Here is a 16,303-nt window from a genome sequence, read left to right on the forward strand (position 1 = left end):
TAATTACTCATCTAATATATCACTTAATCAATTAATTATTTGATTATTCAATTAATGTTATTCTATTATATATTTGAATAAAACTAATATAATCAATTAATCCATTAAATGTTTAGATCTTACTTGATTAAAAAAAAAATTTAACTGAGTAATAAATCCATCTTTAGAAAGTTTCACAAAAGGATATTTTTGTAATTTTTTCAGAGCCAAAATACTATCCATCAATATAATTATTTGTGATTATTTAAGATTAATTGTGACGTTACGATCAATTTTTTGATATGTAAATCTAATTTTTGTTAGCAACAAAATAATGTTAACGGGGATTCTTTCCAAATTATAATTTTTTGAGAAGATTTAGTAGATTTTAGCGAAATTTATTTGACACAGAAATATAATCTATTTAGATTTAGTATCTTGTTTTTAATATTCAAATAATTAATGGAATAGTAACAAAAATATTATATTTAAAAATATTTTATCAATTAATAAATTATTATTCTAAAGATTAAGTACAATGTACAATATATATATTTTATTTAAACACAAGGTATAACTGAACCATTGCCTCGATCGGCATTCCCCTAAAGTTATGAAGAAGACCCTAATCATAATGCAAAAACCCTAGAGCAAACAGTTGAGTTTGACCCGTGAACCGAATTGAACCGTCCAGTGTCCGGTTTGGTCCAAATTACTATGTTTTCTTTATCGTCTTAGATTTCGTAACCCCCCCCCCCCCCCCCCCCCCTCTCTCTCTCAGTTCATTACGATTCAACTCTTCAAATCTCGATTCTTTTTTGTTCGCTGCACATGAGAGATTTGAATTCGCAGCATGATCGTTAGAACGTACGGTCGTCGGAATCGGAGCTTAGCAAGAGGCCATTCGAGTTCCGGCGGCTGCGACGACGTCGCATCGGACGTCTTCGGAGACTCTCTGTCCGAAGAAGCCCCTCAAGATATCTACAGTTTCGGGTTTTCGTCCCAAGATTCGTCTCACTGGTCCTTCGATTCGGAGCCCTACGGCCCAAGTTCGTCCCAAGATCGGCGTGAATTGCCGTTTCTTCCCCCAAGGAAGCACGATTTCGGCGGCGATTTCGAGGACGGAGATGGGGCTTATCGGAAACCTAAGAAGGGCAGGAACGGGAAGGGGGGGTTAGATGTGTCCAAGAAGGTGAAATCAAAAGGGGGGAAATCGGTGTCGGTGTCGGTGACGGCGACGTTAATGGAGACTCAGGAGTTTGGGGAGATGATGGAGCACGTGGATGAGGTGAATTTTGCGTTGGATGGGTTGAGGAAAGGTCAGCCGGTTCGGATTCGACGGGCTAGTTTGTTGTCTTTGTTGTCGATTTGTGGTGCGGCGCAGCAGCGGCGGCTTCTAAGAAGTCATGGGTACGTTAATTATACAATTTTATGTCAGGGGTGTTTGACCTCCGGTTTGAATTTTTATTAGAGTGATCCAAATTTGTAATTCACTGAAAACCAATTTATAATCCAGTTGTTTGTGCTGATTTGGGTAATTTTTCATATAGATTTCCTAGACACAGGTCGGACTGTATACTAATGGCGCGGTGAATTGTCAAACGCGTATTTATGGAGCTCTTATATTTTGTATAGTTCCATGTTTGTCGAGCCAATTATAGGCTCTGAGCAGAAAATTGAAGGGCGGCATACAAGCTGAGCAAGTTATAATGTGTTGAAATAAGTTGAACACTAGTAATATGTACATTCATTTTTGGTAAACATGCTACGAAGATATAGCTTGTAAAAAGTTTAGCATTTTTGAAATTAACTGTGTCAATTACTCCTGGTATAGTTGAGATTACCATAGATAGTCAATGTGGTTAAGCTAGATTTAGATAGGAAGAAACATCAATATAATTTGGGAAAGTATTGAGTACCTCAAGTGATACGATCAGCTTGTGCAGCTTTGGTAATTCAACCAATATAATTTCAAGTACCTTTTTATCTTTTATTTTTTTGGGTAAATGGCTGCAACCTTGTTGATGCTTTTTCATGAGTGGTGGCATCAATAAATACAATTGCTTTAGCTATAACATAAAAAGTGCAGAACATCTCAGATATTTGAGATCTTATCCTGCTTTTCAACATTTATGTCTCTATTGATTAAAGATATTGGCTTTCTGAGGCTGTTTTGGTCTAATTCTTTAAGGTACTATTTAGTCATGTAGTGAGATATATATTCTGTACATGCTGTTGTCATAGCCTACACTAGGGGAACACCATGTAATGCTGATAATGATTTAGTTATCTGATTTTCCAAACTTTTGCCTCCTGGTTTGTCAAGGCAATTTAATTGCTCTCTGGGGATCAATGAGGTGGACAAGGTTGGGATGTGGAGTTGCTTTCATGTTTTAATTGGACAGTTAGATTTCTTTTCTTCATAAGACATATATGTATTCATCTATAGAATAGGTGCATATTTACTGTTCTTTTATTATTGGAGAACAAATCTGTTTTATTTTGCTTACCTCTTAGTACCTTAGCTTCCCAAGATCTTCTTTTCAGGATGGCAAAAACAATTATAGATGCTGTTTTGGGACTTACATTTGAAGATTCACCTAGTAATTTGGCTGCTGCGGCTCTCTTTTATGTTTTGACTAGTGAGGTAAGTTGTTGATTCTCTCTGTAACTCATCTATATTTTTAAGGATGAAGAACAATTTGAATGACTTATTATAGTATTTGAGGCCAATATCTATGACCTTTTCGTAGAGTTGTTTATGAACAATAGAAGGTCATGATAGCTCCTTTTATAAACTTTGTACTTGTGCTTTGGAGAAAAATCCAGCTTTAGTATGTTTTCATTATCTCACAGGCTCAAAACTGCACCAAGCTATTGACTATTGTTTCTTCATATACTTAAGAAAAATCCTATTTGTTGGTCTACTTTCATGTACTTCTGTTTATGTGTTTTCTTTTACCAAGCAGCACAAAATTTGCTGCCTTCTACTAGAGACCTAAGTCTTTCAAATTTCATTACTACAGGGTCAAGATGATCATGTTTTGGATTCTTCAAGTTCCATCCGCTTTCTAATTAAATTGTTGAAACCACTCACCTCTAATATCAATAAAGAGAAGGCATCAACTATCAGCTCTAAGCTTCTAGCATTTCGTAAGGATGATGTTGTACAAGATATGAATAAAGGAATAGATTCCACCTCAGCTGCAATTATGACCAAAGTTCAGGAAATTCTTGTGAATTTTAAGGACATGAAGTCAGGTGATATAACTGAAGATGCACCCAGGAGGCCAGAGTTGACCCCAAAGTGGATAGCTTTGTTGACGATGGAGAAAGCTTGCTTATCTACCATTTCTCTTGAAGGTAGTATTCCTATATCATATGAAGTTAACTCCTTATAATTTAGTTGCTCATTTATGATATTCTTGTCACTATTGGATGGAAGAATTGACTGCTGGATGTATACAATAACTTTGGCCTTGTTTCAACTTACTAACTTTTTTTCTTATCAATTCATGAGTTGAGAACTGTCAATTCCTACTTTTGACATTTTTGGATCAGAAGTTCATGATTTGTTCCTTAATCAAGTTACTTTGATGTTTTCCTTGTAAAATTGTTTACTTTATGTGGGATATAATGGTTGGAGTGAAGCATTAACTAATTTACATGTGAGAAATGGCAAGCTTCCTGGATCCCCATTTGTCTTACTGAGCAGTAATTTGAATTTGAATTTGACACTGGAAAATCGATTTTATTTTGATTGAATTTACTTGGCTTTTATTCCTTGATCATCTGGATTTTCCATTTGTTTTTGTCCCTATGTGATTGCCTTTCGGTCTGATTTTTCTTTTTGGTTGACATTGATTCAGACACCTCTGGTACTGTAAGGAAGACAGGAGGCAACTTCAAGGAAAAGTTACGGGAGCTTGGAGGTCTTGATGCAGTTTTTGGCGTCATCCGGAGTTGTCATTCCGTTGTGGAGGTGGTAGCCTGTATGTTTGTTGGTTTCAGTTTTTGATTAAACATTAACTTACTGAAAAAATTATAAGGATTAATAGTTCATCTTGTTTTGAATATAATTAATTTTAATATATCTCAAAAAGGTTTCTTTAAATTTTTTTTGAATTGAACTTTCACTAATGTGTGAATGATCTAAATTGAGAAGTCATAAACCTGTTCTTTGTAGGAAGGCTAAAAGATAGTCATATCGCTCAATAAAATAAGTTGAGAATGATTATTAATTAATCAAAGGAAAAAAGTTGAAGTAGTATATTGTATAAAAATTTAAAAGAGTTGAATTGATATATTATTGGAATGAATATGCATGTTTTGAGTGTTATTTTCTTATATACTGATTTCACATGTTATTGCCCTGGTACATTAGCTATGATTCATCAATTCTTAGGTAGGTTGAAAAACCAACCTAGTTGGAGCTTCTTTTTCTAGATACTGCTTGCGCCATTTTTCAGTGATCTTAAGTCTACATGATTGCATTATTTGTTCTTCGCTCCCTCACAAATGTTCTTTGGTTGGTGTTTGCAGAAATGGTTGCAACAAAGTTCCTTCTTAATTCAGGAGTCAAAAGAGGGTGTGAATCTAGAAAGTCTGGTGCTGTTATTAAAATGTTTGAAAATCATGGAAAATGCTACATTCCTTAGTAAGGACAATCAGGTGAACTTAATACATCCCTCCAAATCCTGAAGCAAAACAGAAAATTAAAAAGCAGAAAGGATTCTTGTAGAAAAACATAGAGATTTAAGTCACGATAAAGTAAGACTGCTGCTTATTTTTGGATTAGTAGTTATTTTGAGTTTGGTATAATTTTGGCAGGATCATTTACTCCAAATGAAAGGGAGCTTTGATCATCAGGGTACTCCCCGTTCATTCACAAAAGTCATTATAAGTGTCATCAAGATTCTCTCAGGTATCAAATAGTGCTAGATGTTACATTTTTGAGATTTCTTGGCTAGTTCCTTATTGTTGACAATAATGTTGGATGCATCATCCCATTTTTTACTTATGGGTTTATATTCTGATGATTTGTGACATCAATGTCCAGGTCTATCTTTATCTAAAAGTTCTTCAGGTAATTTGGAGGATGAAAAGTTTTGTCATGTTTCTAATGGGACTGATCATGCCTCTGACTTGCCTTCATCAACTGGCCATACAGGTACACTTAGTGTGAGACATTAGTTTTTCCTGTTGTTGTTATAACTAAGGCGTGGATGAGAGGTCTGACATAACTTTTACTTTGCACTGTGCTGTCTTCCTAATTCTTATATCTGTAATCTGGAGAGGGAGAGAGGCTCATGTTCAATGATTTTTATAATTGTACATATGTAAACAAATAGTCTAACCTTGAACTTCTAACTTGAAGTACTTCATATTTAGCTAAACATATTATAGCTCCCATCCATAAAAAATTGTCAAGCTGAATTTTCAGTATTATTAACTAAATTAGGTTATGTTTTCTTTCTAAATCTGCAGTGGACAGAGATGGGATTATATCCATCAGTTCGTCCGTTAGGTGCCAGAGTACAGAGGGGACCTCTTCTCTGAAGAGCTTCAGCATATCCCAGAATAGTCAATGGTTGTCTGCTGCCAGCCGTTCAGCAATTTCTAAGTCAACTTCTGAAAATTCCTCTGCAGCTGCATCTGATACTTGCCTTTTGAAGATGAGAGTCAATTCTTCTGCTTCAAGCTCAAGTAGTGGAGTGCCAAGGAATTCATGCAGTGGAACACCTGGCAATGGCAATGTTTCAACATTGAACTCTGGCCTTGGAAAGATGTTGAGAGTTGTTGAAGAACCCAACATTGAATTTCTTGAAGACAGTCAGGATCCTTTTGCATTTCATGAAGATGAATTTGAGCCCTCCAAGTGGGACTTGCTATCTGGGAGAAAGAGAATTTCTAGGCACAGAGGTGCAAGATATGAAGAACATGAAGATGGGTATCAATCTAAGTCGATTCTGAGCCAAGAAGAGTCAAGTAATTTGGGAAATCAGCATTCTGATGCCCCTTGTTCATCCTCTCTTGATGAAGAAAAATCCAATCTTCTATCAGACTGTCTGCTTACAGCTGTTAAGGTGTGACATAAATTTTATAACTACAATCTTTTAAAACTCTTTTTTCTTCTTTGTTGCATACGGTTTCAAATTTGTATGGAGTTAGGGTTTTTCTAATTCTGTCTTGGTGGGACCTTACGTTTTATCCCTTAATTAGAGTATGCTTCTCATGGAGGGATGGGCATATTCTTGACCTTGCATTCTAAGATCTTCAAGCCTAACTTACTACGTGGTCCAGTAAAAAAGCCTCTCATAGGATTTCTTCTCAAATATGATTATTGGGTTATTGATTGCCCTTAACTGATATCCTAGCTCGTAGGAGGGATGTAGTAATAAGTTATTAATATGGTTTCTGGTTCATTCTCTGATGGAGGATGCATGTTCCATGAAGAAATCTGTTCAAGTTTATTTTTATTTTTATTTTTGTGATATTTGTCAAGTTTAAGAAATCTGTTCAAGTTTATTAATATGGTGCCTGGATATGTTGTTGTTGTTGTCAACCATTAACCAACTTTTCAAAGTTTACATCATTGTTCCTGGGGCAGGTACTTATGAACTTAACAAATGATAACCCTGTGGGCTGTCAGCAAATTGCTGCCTGCGGAGGACTGGAGACCTTGTCTTCTTTGATTGCTGGCCACTTTCCATCATTCAATTCCTCTTCACCTCCAATCAGCCAGACGAGACTGGATTCCTCACCATCCAAGTCAAGCCTTGAGGTTGACCATCAAAATGAAAATCATCTGTCTGATCAAGAATTAGATTTTCTTGTTTCTATTCTGGGCTTGCTTGTCAACCTGGTAGAGAAAGATAGTGACAATAGGTAAAAATTTCTTTTAGTATATATGCTAAGCTTGCTATCCTATGTTTTATTGTCAATGATTAGATAGTGATATTTCTAACTGATTTTTTCATGCATGCGCTTTGATTGATATGCCAAGGATAGTTATCTCTTATCTGCTTGAGTTATTTGCTTAAGGGACAATAGTCAGATCATTTATACAGGCACTTCAATATCTCCCCATATGAGATGGACATGAATTTCTGCAGCATCTGAGACTGCAGAAATTGTATATAGAACTCCTTAAAGAGGTGGACCTTGTACGATACAAAGAGAGTAGATTTTTGAGAGCTAGCGACCAGCCAAAATGACAAAAGGCTATATGTCTAGTGTCACAAGGGAAAGAAAAGGTAAAATTCCCCCTTGCAGATGGGGAAAAAAAAGGGAAATGAGGATTGTCTTGAAAACAGCCAAAGAATGCTTTGTCACTATTTTTCTCCCAACACCAAAAATACCTTTCTCAAATTGGAACGAACAACCTCTGCAAAGTCTTTCTCAGGGCACCTCCAACCTGAGGAGTGCATGAAAGCCATTACCAAGGTTGTTATCATGCACTAGAATCTAGATCCTGATGGTGGAGTATATCTTGGTCCATCCAAGAAAGTGTACAATAAAAATATCTCTGTTAGATGCAAGGATGGGATGATGTGTGGCATAATATAAGTTAAACTATATCTGAGGATACTGCAATACGTATCTAACTGACCTTCTCCTTGATTAAATTACTGGCAATATCCATGTACCTTCAAGGTACTCTGGCAAATCCTAACTTGGATGTACAAAAAAGAAGTGACCTGATAAGCCATGAAAAAGGGTGTACTCCTTGCAACCTATAAAATTAGATAACTAACTTAAACATAAGTTTCTTCAACTTACATAGCTGCATCCAGCCCCTTGGGAGATTTTCCTGTTGTGCTTTTCCTGAGCGCAAAGATGTCTGCACCTTAAACATTATTATCAGCTCCAAATTACTCTCCAGTGATCTGTATGCCAACTAACTAAAAAGGGATATAATCTGTGGAGTTCAATATTTCAATGCAGCAATGGGTGATTGGCGAACAACCGTGCTTTCCTAATTTTGTTACTGTTTTTGTAAGAGTTCTACCCAATTTTTCACTCAGTCGATAGTGGTCAGCATTGATTTGATTGCTGACCATAAATAAAACATAAAGAAAAGCAATGAACAAGCAGTCTTCCATGCCAAATGCCAGAATACGGAGAACTTACAGTACTATTGCTAGACAGCACCTTGTAGGATGGCATGGATGGATGACCCTCACCTGAAGATATTGCCTTGAGTTGATCAAAGTACTAACTAGATTGCACAGTAAATCATTCTCAGCAAACTTTTTTAGTCTTCCACACCTTCTCGTCCCTTCAATTGCAAATGGAGAAATTTGATAGAAGCTACTTGACCCTCACCTGAACACTAGCTCATGAGCTTAGTGTTCCCCACAAAAAATCAGTAACTTCTAAGTTCCCCTAATCCCTTCGGACACTCTTCCACAACTTTCTCGTGAAAATTTAGCTCATGTTTGGTTGGACGGAATGGAGGCCATGGGAATGGGATTCATGTGAAATGTTGTTTGGTTGCTACGAGGGAATGGATCCCTCAAATTGATGGAAAGGCTTTCCATCACAAAATGGATGGAAAGCCTTCCATTCCATGGAATGGGTGTTACGATTACAATTTTAGCTTCAAATTTGGTTTGAAGAATCCCTCTAAAGTAGATCCAACCACAATCGCCAAAGAAAGACTCCTCTCCTTTGTTGTCGACTCCATTACCACCTGCCCCCCTCTCTTATGCCATCGTAGATCCTCAGAAACTACCGTGACCTTTCATCTACTCCACAACAGATCTGACTGAACCAGTGTTATTAAAGGTGTGCCTAGGCGCAAGGTGCATCTGTTGTGCCTGGAATGGTCCCAGGTGGGCACAAGCAAGCACGGTGCGCCCAGGCGCAACCTTGGGCTTAGGCGCACCTGGCTTTTTTTAAAAAAAAAATATTTGTATTGTTTTAACTTTTTAAGTGTTTATTGCTATAATTTTTAATGAAATCCTAATAGGAAAAATGAAACTTTTTGGATTCCAATTCCAATTATAACTAAATACTAATTGAAATTGATATTTTATTTATTACTGTGATTTTTAATAGAATCCAATCCTAATAGAAAAATAAAACCTTTTAAATTTCACTTCCAATTATAACTAAATTTTAATTGGAATTGATATTTTGTTTATTGTCGTGATTTTTAATAGAATCCAATCCTAATAAGAAAATGAAACTTTTTAGATTTCAATTTCAATTATAACTAAATATTAATTGAAATTAGTATTTACTTATTGGTATTTACTTTTCATATTATAATTCCAATTATAGCTAAATACTAAATGAACAATAAATCAAAAGAGATTCTCAAATCAAAGAGACCTATAAATTGTTTGATCTTGATGGTGAGGATGATTTTTAGATTATTTAAAATTCATAATTAGTTAATCTTAATTAGGATTTAAGACCTATAAATTGTTTAAAATTTAATTTAAGTTGACTTAAAAACTTTTCTTATAGATTTTTTTTAACTTTTGTGATGCTTATATGCCGGTTGTTGAAATATGATGGGATTTGCTTAGCTGAAATTTACAAGTATGTAACTTGCTTTAATATTTTTCTTAGTTAGTATATGTTGATTTTTTTTAATTTTTTTAATAACATGCTTGTGAATATATTATTAGGAGTTAAGACTTATTTTATATCTTATTCTTCAACTATGACATGTATTTTTTTTTTTTTTTTTAATTAGCATGTGCCTAGTTCCACCAGGAGCGTGCCTCAGTTTGCATCTCAGGCTCTAACACTCTTGTGTGCCTTAATGCGCCTTGGGCCTTTAATAACATTGAACTGAACTTAATTTTTTTAACATATATTTGATAATTATATGATTTTTTTGAAATTAAATATTATTTTTATAAAATTTTCCATTTTTTATAATTTAAAGGGCATTTTTGTCAATTTATTATTTTTACCATTCTATTCCATCAAAATCAAGGTGTACCAAACATAGCAATGGAATCCTATCTGTACCAAACACGGGTGGAATGGAATAGTCATTCCATTCCTATTCCCATTCCTTTTCACTTTCCATTCAAAATCATTCCGTTCAAACAAATGTGACCTTGTTACCTTGATGGAAGGAAAGTTACACCTACCCTTCTGTAATACATTGCCACCACTATCCCTCTAGTTAGTGCATCATAAAGTTGAAAATATAAGTGTCAAGGGGTGTTGAGTCATATTCTTATAACCTAACTTTCTTGAATGAATGAATGAAAAGGAGGTAAAAGAAGAGAATTCTCCTTGACCTGGACATGCCGTTATTGAAGATTATGTGCTGGTGGAAAATGTTATCAGTCACCTAGGTATTTATGCATTCACGTGCTTTTTAAGTTTTTTAACTGTAAAATTTTAGCGATATTGAAGATTGTGTGCTGGTGGTAAAATGTCATCAGTCACCTATGTATTTATGTATTCAAGTGCTTTTTATATGTAGAATTTTATTAATTGTGGATTGCAACTTTTTTGTTTATGATCGCTGAAAGTTCTAAACTACTACTTCTGAAAAGTTAATATCATGTTCTCCACTCATTAAATCAATGGCTTGCTGTAGATCTCGGCTTGCAGCAGCAAATGTCTCATTGCCTAGTTTGGAAGGGCTAGAGGAGGGGAGGATTCAAGATGTTATTCCATTATTATGCTCCATCTTTTTGGCGAACCAAGGGGCAGTTGATGCAACTGGAGAGGGAAAGGTCCTCTCCTGGGTAAGTTGGTTTTGTTGTTTCCTTAATGGATTTACTGTATTATTTGACTTCTTGTTAAAAGCTTATTATCATATGGTAGTTTAACAATTAATGGAGACAAAATGTCATGACAATATAGTCATCATATGTTGTTTGTGAAAATCTAACCCTTGTATTTGTTTTGTTCCCCAAGAAGGCATAATAAGTGATTGCCAATGTTGAAAAAAAGGTCACAGTTTTCTTCCTCGCTAAGTGTGCTTTGCTGGGATGGCAAAATGTCAACATGTTTTCTGTTCAGATAATTATCCTTGTATTTCAGAAACTTCGGCTATTCTGTTGTGGAAAATGTTTTCCAGTTTTCTATCTCCAATGTTCTAAAAAGTATCTATTTTTCATTTTCCTCAAAATTTGAAAAAGGTGACCAAAAGTTAGAAGTACACGAAGCTAGTTCCCAATCTAGAAAATCGGAACACATGTTAAGAAAATTTTGTGGAAAACTATACTTTCAAAATATCCAAATTTTTTAAGGAAAATGTGGAAAACTCATTTTAGGAGTTTCCCAAGTTCAGTTCAATTTTGAGAACTATGTTTTCTAAATCTCCATTTTCTACCTGTTCAGTTTTAGAAAACATTTTCTAGGTTTCAACTCCAATTTTAAAACTAAACATTTTATGTTTCAAAAAGTCATAGCTGTCCCCCAAGTATCCCCAAGGATATATTAGTAAATATAATAGTAGTTAGTTTAAATGCATTTACTGTGTTGTACTCTAGGTTGCTGTCCATGTTTGTACGTTTCAGTTAGATAGGTTGGAACAGCCTATAAACAGGCTGTATCACTTAGAGAATGTCATGTTTGAATGATAAGTGATTTCCAGATTTCCCTCTCATCAATTCTCTCTCAATTCCCTCTCTGATTTCTCTGTTTCCTCTCCCGATCCCTCTGATTTCTCTCTCTTTCTCTGTTCCTGTCTGCATTTCCCCATGTATTCTTGCTATATTTCCCTTTCTTTCAGTCTGATTCCCCCCTCAGTTCCTTCCAAATTCCTATTCAAACCCTAGGTACATGACAATAGCATTCATTTTCTGAAAATTTAGAAAATATAAAAAATAATGTTTTCTAATTCATAGTATAAAGTTGAAAAATTATAAAGCTGAGTTTTCTATTTTCTATTGGGAGATTCAATTATTCAATAGAAAATTGTAGTTAGAAAACAGAAAATGTTTTCTACAACTGAACAGACCCTTTGTATTTGAACAAAATTTCTGATTTTCCATAGTCTGTGGAGTACTATTTTCCAGAAAACTGGGGCTGTTTTGCACAACTGAACATTCCACAACTGAACAACCCCGAAGTTCCTTGCTTTTCAGTTTGCATGCTTCATCTCCTAAATGTTTCTGCATCAAATTAATGAGGCCTTCACCAGAAATACTTACTAATGAATGATTTATCTCTGTAAAATTACTTCCACAAAAGATATGCAATTTTTGATAGGTGCACTAATGTGTAGCATCGGTTTTTGGCAATGAAAATTTGTAAGGTTTATTTCATTTAATAGTAAACTTTACACTGGGTGCTTATTGGAAATGACTTGTGGCCTAAAGATTGGAATTGCACGCAAGATTCCTATCTGGAGCTATGCAAGGCAAAGGTCCTGTTTAAAATTTTTTAGTTCTGTTAAGACTGTATAGGCTGGTTACTATATGTAGAATGTTGAAGATAATAGGTCAAACAAAATATCTTAAACTATGTAGAAACTAGGAAGAGGCATGCTCCAGGTATTTATTTATATTAAAATTTCTAATCCATGACATCTTGCATTATGCAGGACGATGAGGCAGCTTTATTGCAGGGAGAGAAAGAAGCTGAGAAGATGATTATAGAAGCTTATGCGGCTCTTCTTCTTGCATTCCTTTCAACCGAAAGGTTTGTGTGCTTCGGATTTTGGTTGTGTTAGATAGTTTCTCTGCGTATTTCTTTAAAATTCTCTTCTTTTGCATATGCAGCAAGACCATACGTGGTGCAATCGCCCAATGTCTCCCGGATCACAGCCTGGCAATTCTTGTTCCTGTGTTGGAAAGATTTGTGGTATGTGTGAGGAAGCTAAGAGCAGTTAAAACAGGAAAAAAAGCAAATAACAATTCCCTCCTTTGTCCTTATAGGCTGACCTAACATATCTTGAGATTGACAACCACAAGTACCAAGAGGGAGGGGTTTAAACAGAGCTTCCTGGGTGGTTGAAACACTGTAGTAGATGCCCTAGTTGTTTTCATCCCTCACCTATAAACTAAATAATTACCACCAAGGATGGTAGCCTACTGGAATGGGTGTAACCGTGTAAGAACCTTTGACATGGCTGTGAATTCAGTCCATACCCTTTTCTCTCTCAAATGGCCAGAGGGATGAAATTGCTTGAGGTGGTGGATACTTGTCAGTATCCAGACAGTTTTGAGCACCTGGTCTGCTTGTATCCCTCAATTGATGTTAGGCATAGTGGCATACAGCTATGGCTCATTTGATTCTCTTGGAGCCTGGCAGGTGTAGGATCAGCTCATGCCCTGACAAAGAACTACCATAGTTGGCCCCTCCTTACCCCCTTCTGTTCAAAAATAAAATAAATAAACAAACCGAGCAATCCACCGAACTGCCCTTGCATTGGCTGACATGGCAATGGCAATTTTTGACCGTCTCCTGGCATGCTCGACTCTAGTTTACTTGCTGTAACTACTTTTGCATTTTGATGTTATACAATATTATGATCATTGCCCTGCAGGAATTTCATCTGACACTGAACATGATCTCGCCGGAGACCCACAAAACTGTGCTAGAAGTAATCGAATCGTGCAGGATGGCGTGAAAAACATTAGCGATGGAGAATTTGTACAGTCTTGACCTTTCTTTCCAATCGATATCGATTCTCTGTTACAAAATGGCCTTAGGGGCAGGGATTGTTGCTGCCCAACTCTCTGTGTGTGTGTCAAATTAGCAGTAGGCCTCTCCTTATATTGTAGCCTGAAGAATGAAGAATGATCTTTTTGGTTTGGAACTTTCCCTTTTCATGTGCATTTTTTCCCTACTTTCTCTATCCTTTTTTTCACCATATTTGGTGTCGGCCTGAGAATGCTTTGTGTATACTAGAGTCATAGTTGCTTTGTGAACTTGATGATTTGTAGCTTGCATTATTTTATAGTAGCTTCCTTGTGTTGTCATTGGTCACACTGCTGACTGCTTGGTAAGAAACTGACCCACCCAGGAGTTCATTTCTCTCATAGGCTGTTTCTAACTCTTTTTTAAGATTGTGGGCACACATTAACTTTTTGAAGACCTTAGAGGAAAATAATCCCAAGTGTTCCATGCAAGGAAAAACTCAAAAAATATTGCAAAAATATTTTTATACAAGACAAGTATCAGATAAATGCTTGTTATGAAAGAGATAAGATGCTCAAAAAAAAAAAAAAAAACCAAAGTCGGATGCATGGAGGTATGACAACAAATGCCCTTTCTTTGTATTAATTTATGCTACATATTGTTAATACTAAACAAAAATATTTTCGGTAGGTAATGTTAAGTTAAGGCGCCATTAATGTATTTTGTTTTTAGACAAATAAATTTATTATCTTTTATTTTTAATGTGTGAACGCTCTTGTTGATTGGTGATGTTTGATAAACAAAGTATATTTATCATTAATCAATAAAAATATAAAAATAATAAAATTAAAATATAATTAGTACACATTATTTAGAAATAAAATATGTTTATTATACCTTAAGTACTGTTTTATGAGAACATATGAGTTTTTGAAATTTTGTTATATATGTGGTATGGTGTAATTTCAATGATATTAGCTCAAATCATGTTTATTACAAATTATTTATATTTATGCATTTAGAAAATTCATTAAAATGAGTTATAATTACAGAATTATATCTTTTGATATAAAAGCTCTATAACAATAGCATTTTCATTACAGCTGATACTTTCATTAAATTTGAATGGTTTTTCCAGATATTTTATTTTAACAAAAAATTTTAAAAAAATGACCAAAAAAAAATCAATTTATAAACATTTTGTATGGGTGTCTCTGTTGTGAACGGTGGAATCTCAAAATTTGTCCAATACCTAGAGCAGACTGTTTTACATCAATGGTTGCAATCATGGGAGGGGAGAGAGGTGGATATTTTGACCTAAACTGATGGTATTTTTTTGGGCAATTCATTAGCAATTTTGATAACATTATCGTTTTTAGTTAAATAATACAAATGATTATCAAGATAATATAATATTAACTTAGGATTAACTATTAAACAAGTCACCAAATTTTTATGTTAAGGTTAATTTGATCACTATAGTTTTAGGAAGGCGAAATAAGTCAATACTTTTTAGATTCGAAATTAATTTAATCATTATGCTTCAATAAGTGTCAAATAAGTTATTGTATTTGACACTTTTAAATTCAAGGCCATATTAACTATTATGATAAATATATTTTTAACGTGATTCAATAATTTAACATTAACTTTATCTTTAATCAAAATAATCCTTATATAACCCTCACAGAACCCAGCGGTTTGAGGCGTGTACAAAAGGCTTTCCGCACTCACATTTGCAGTATGCCCATGTTCGACTGTTGGCCACTACGGACTCTCTAGTTTATCTCCTCTACCATTTCTTGAAACTAGGCGATAGTAACGCTCACAATAGTGTCATCCCAAAATAATCCTTATATAACTAGAAATTCAAATTTGAAGAAGCTATTTTCATAAATGTAGTGGTCAATTTAATCCAAGACCAAAATACAGTGTTTTTTTTTTACACTTCATCCTATAATTTATAAACAATATAGGTATTTAAAATAATTCTAAAAAGCTAAAAAAATATTCCATATTTCCACATCGAATAATCTTGTCGAGGAAAAGATCTCATTGTTAATGTAAGGCAGTCTAGAATAGTCCCAAACCTATAAATCTTAAGCCCCAAAGTGCATTGAAATGTAGCCAAACTCTCGTATCACTTTCGGTAACCATTTGAGTCGATTCAAATGCATCTAATTAGGCAATCAAATTAACTCCAGAAAACATTTAGTAAAGCAAAGGTAAGGATCCCTTCCTTTTTATCTAATGATAATATGCATTTAGGTACTATACCTTGTTCTCAGTTATAAAATAATTTTATTAGTGGATGATAAATTTATAATATTTTAACAACCAACCAGAGTGTTTCGTAACTAATAATAAAGTGTAATAAATATACCTTATCTTAAAACCTTATCTTAGTGTCTTTCTAAGTTATTTTATATATTTATAACAGAACAGTAAAATATGAACTAAGCATTGATTATTTAGTTTTATCACTATTATTTTTTATATCACAACACAAAAACACAAATAGACTCATAATTTTACCATTTTTTCTTTGGAGAGAGACAGAGACTGGGCCACAGAAACAGACCACTATACGGTGTTACCAGACAGGAAGGAACAGGGAAAGGCAAGGCAACCTAAATTCTAAAATGGGGGAAAGGGGGAAGGGGGAAGGGGGATTTGTCCCACATCGAGCAATTTTGAAAGATAGACCAAAGGGCTGGCTATAAAACAAAGAAACAGAGCCCTGGCAACAGCACGC

At 34.8% G+C, this 16,303-nt stretch overlaps 1 protein-coding gene across 1 annotated transcript; it reads left to right on the forward strand.

Moving 5' to 3' along the window:
- The first annotated feature begins 718 nt into the window (after window positions 1-718).
- Window positions 719-13,896, forward strand: LOC127795078 (wings apart-like protein 2). Its single transcript, XM_052326526.1, has 13 exons — window positions 719-1,389; window positions 2,527-2,626; window positions 3,006-3,342; window positions 3,849-3,961; window positions 4,522-4,650; window positions 4,810-4,903; window positions 5,039-5,149; window positions 5,467-6,065; window positions 6,590-6,867; window positions 10,553-10,703; window positions 12,509-12,606; window positions 12,687-12,768; window positions 13,454-13,896. Exons 1-13 carry the CDS (start codon window positions 833-835, stop codon window positions 13,535-13,537), a joined length of 2,733 nt encoding a protein of 910 aa, XP_052182486.1. The 5' UTR covers window positions 719-832; the 3' UTR covers window positions 13,538-13,896.
- Window positions 13,897-16,303: the final 2,407 nt, after the last annotated feature.

This window comes from Diospyros lotus, chromosome 2 (assembly GCF_014633365.1).
Source record: "Diospyros lotus cultivar Yz01 chromosome 2, ASM1463336v1, whole genome shotgun sequence".
Classification (NCBI taxonomy): Eukaryota; Viridiplantae; Streptophyta; class Magnoliopsida; order Ericales; family Ebenaceae; genus Diospyros; species Diospyros lotus.

Coding starts and splice junctions, on each gene's coding strand:
- LOC127795078 (XM_052326526.1), top strand. CDS start 833: ATGATCGTTAGAACGTACGGTCGTCGGAATCGGAGCTTAGCAAGAGGC. Junction 4,904..5,038: donor TGTCATCAAGATTCTCTCAG/GTATCAAATAGT, acceptor ATCAATGTCCAG/GTCTATCTTTATCTAAAAGT. Junction 10,704..12,508: donor AGGGAAAGGTCCTCTCCTGG/GTAAGTTGGTTT, acceptor TGCATTATGCAG/GACGATGAGGCAGCTTTATT.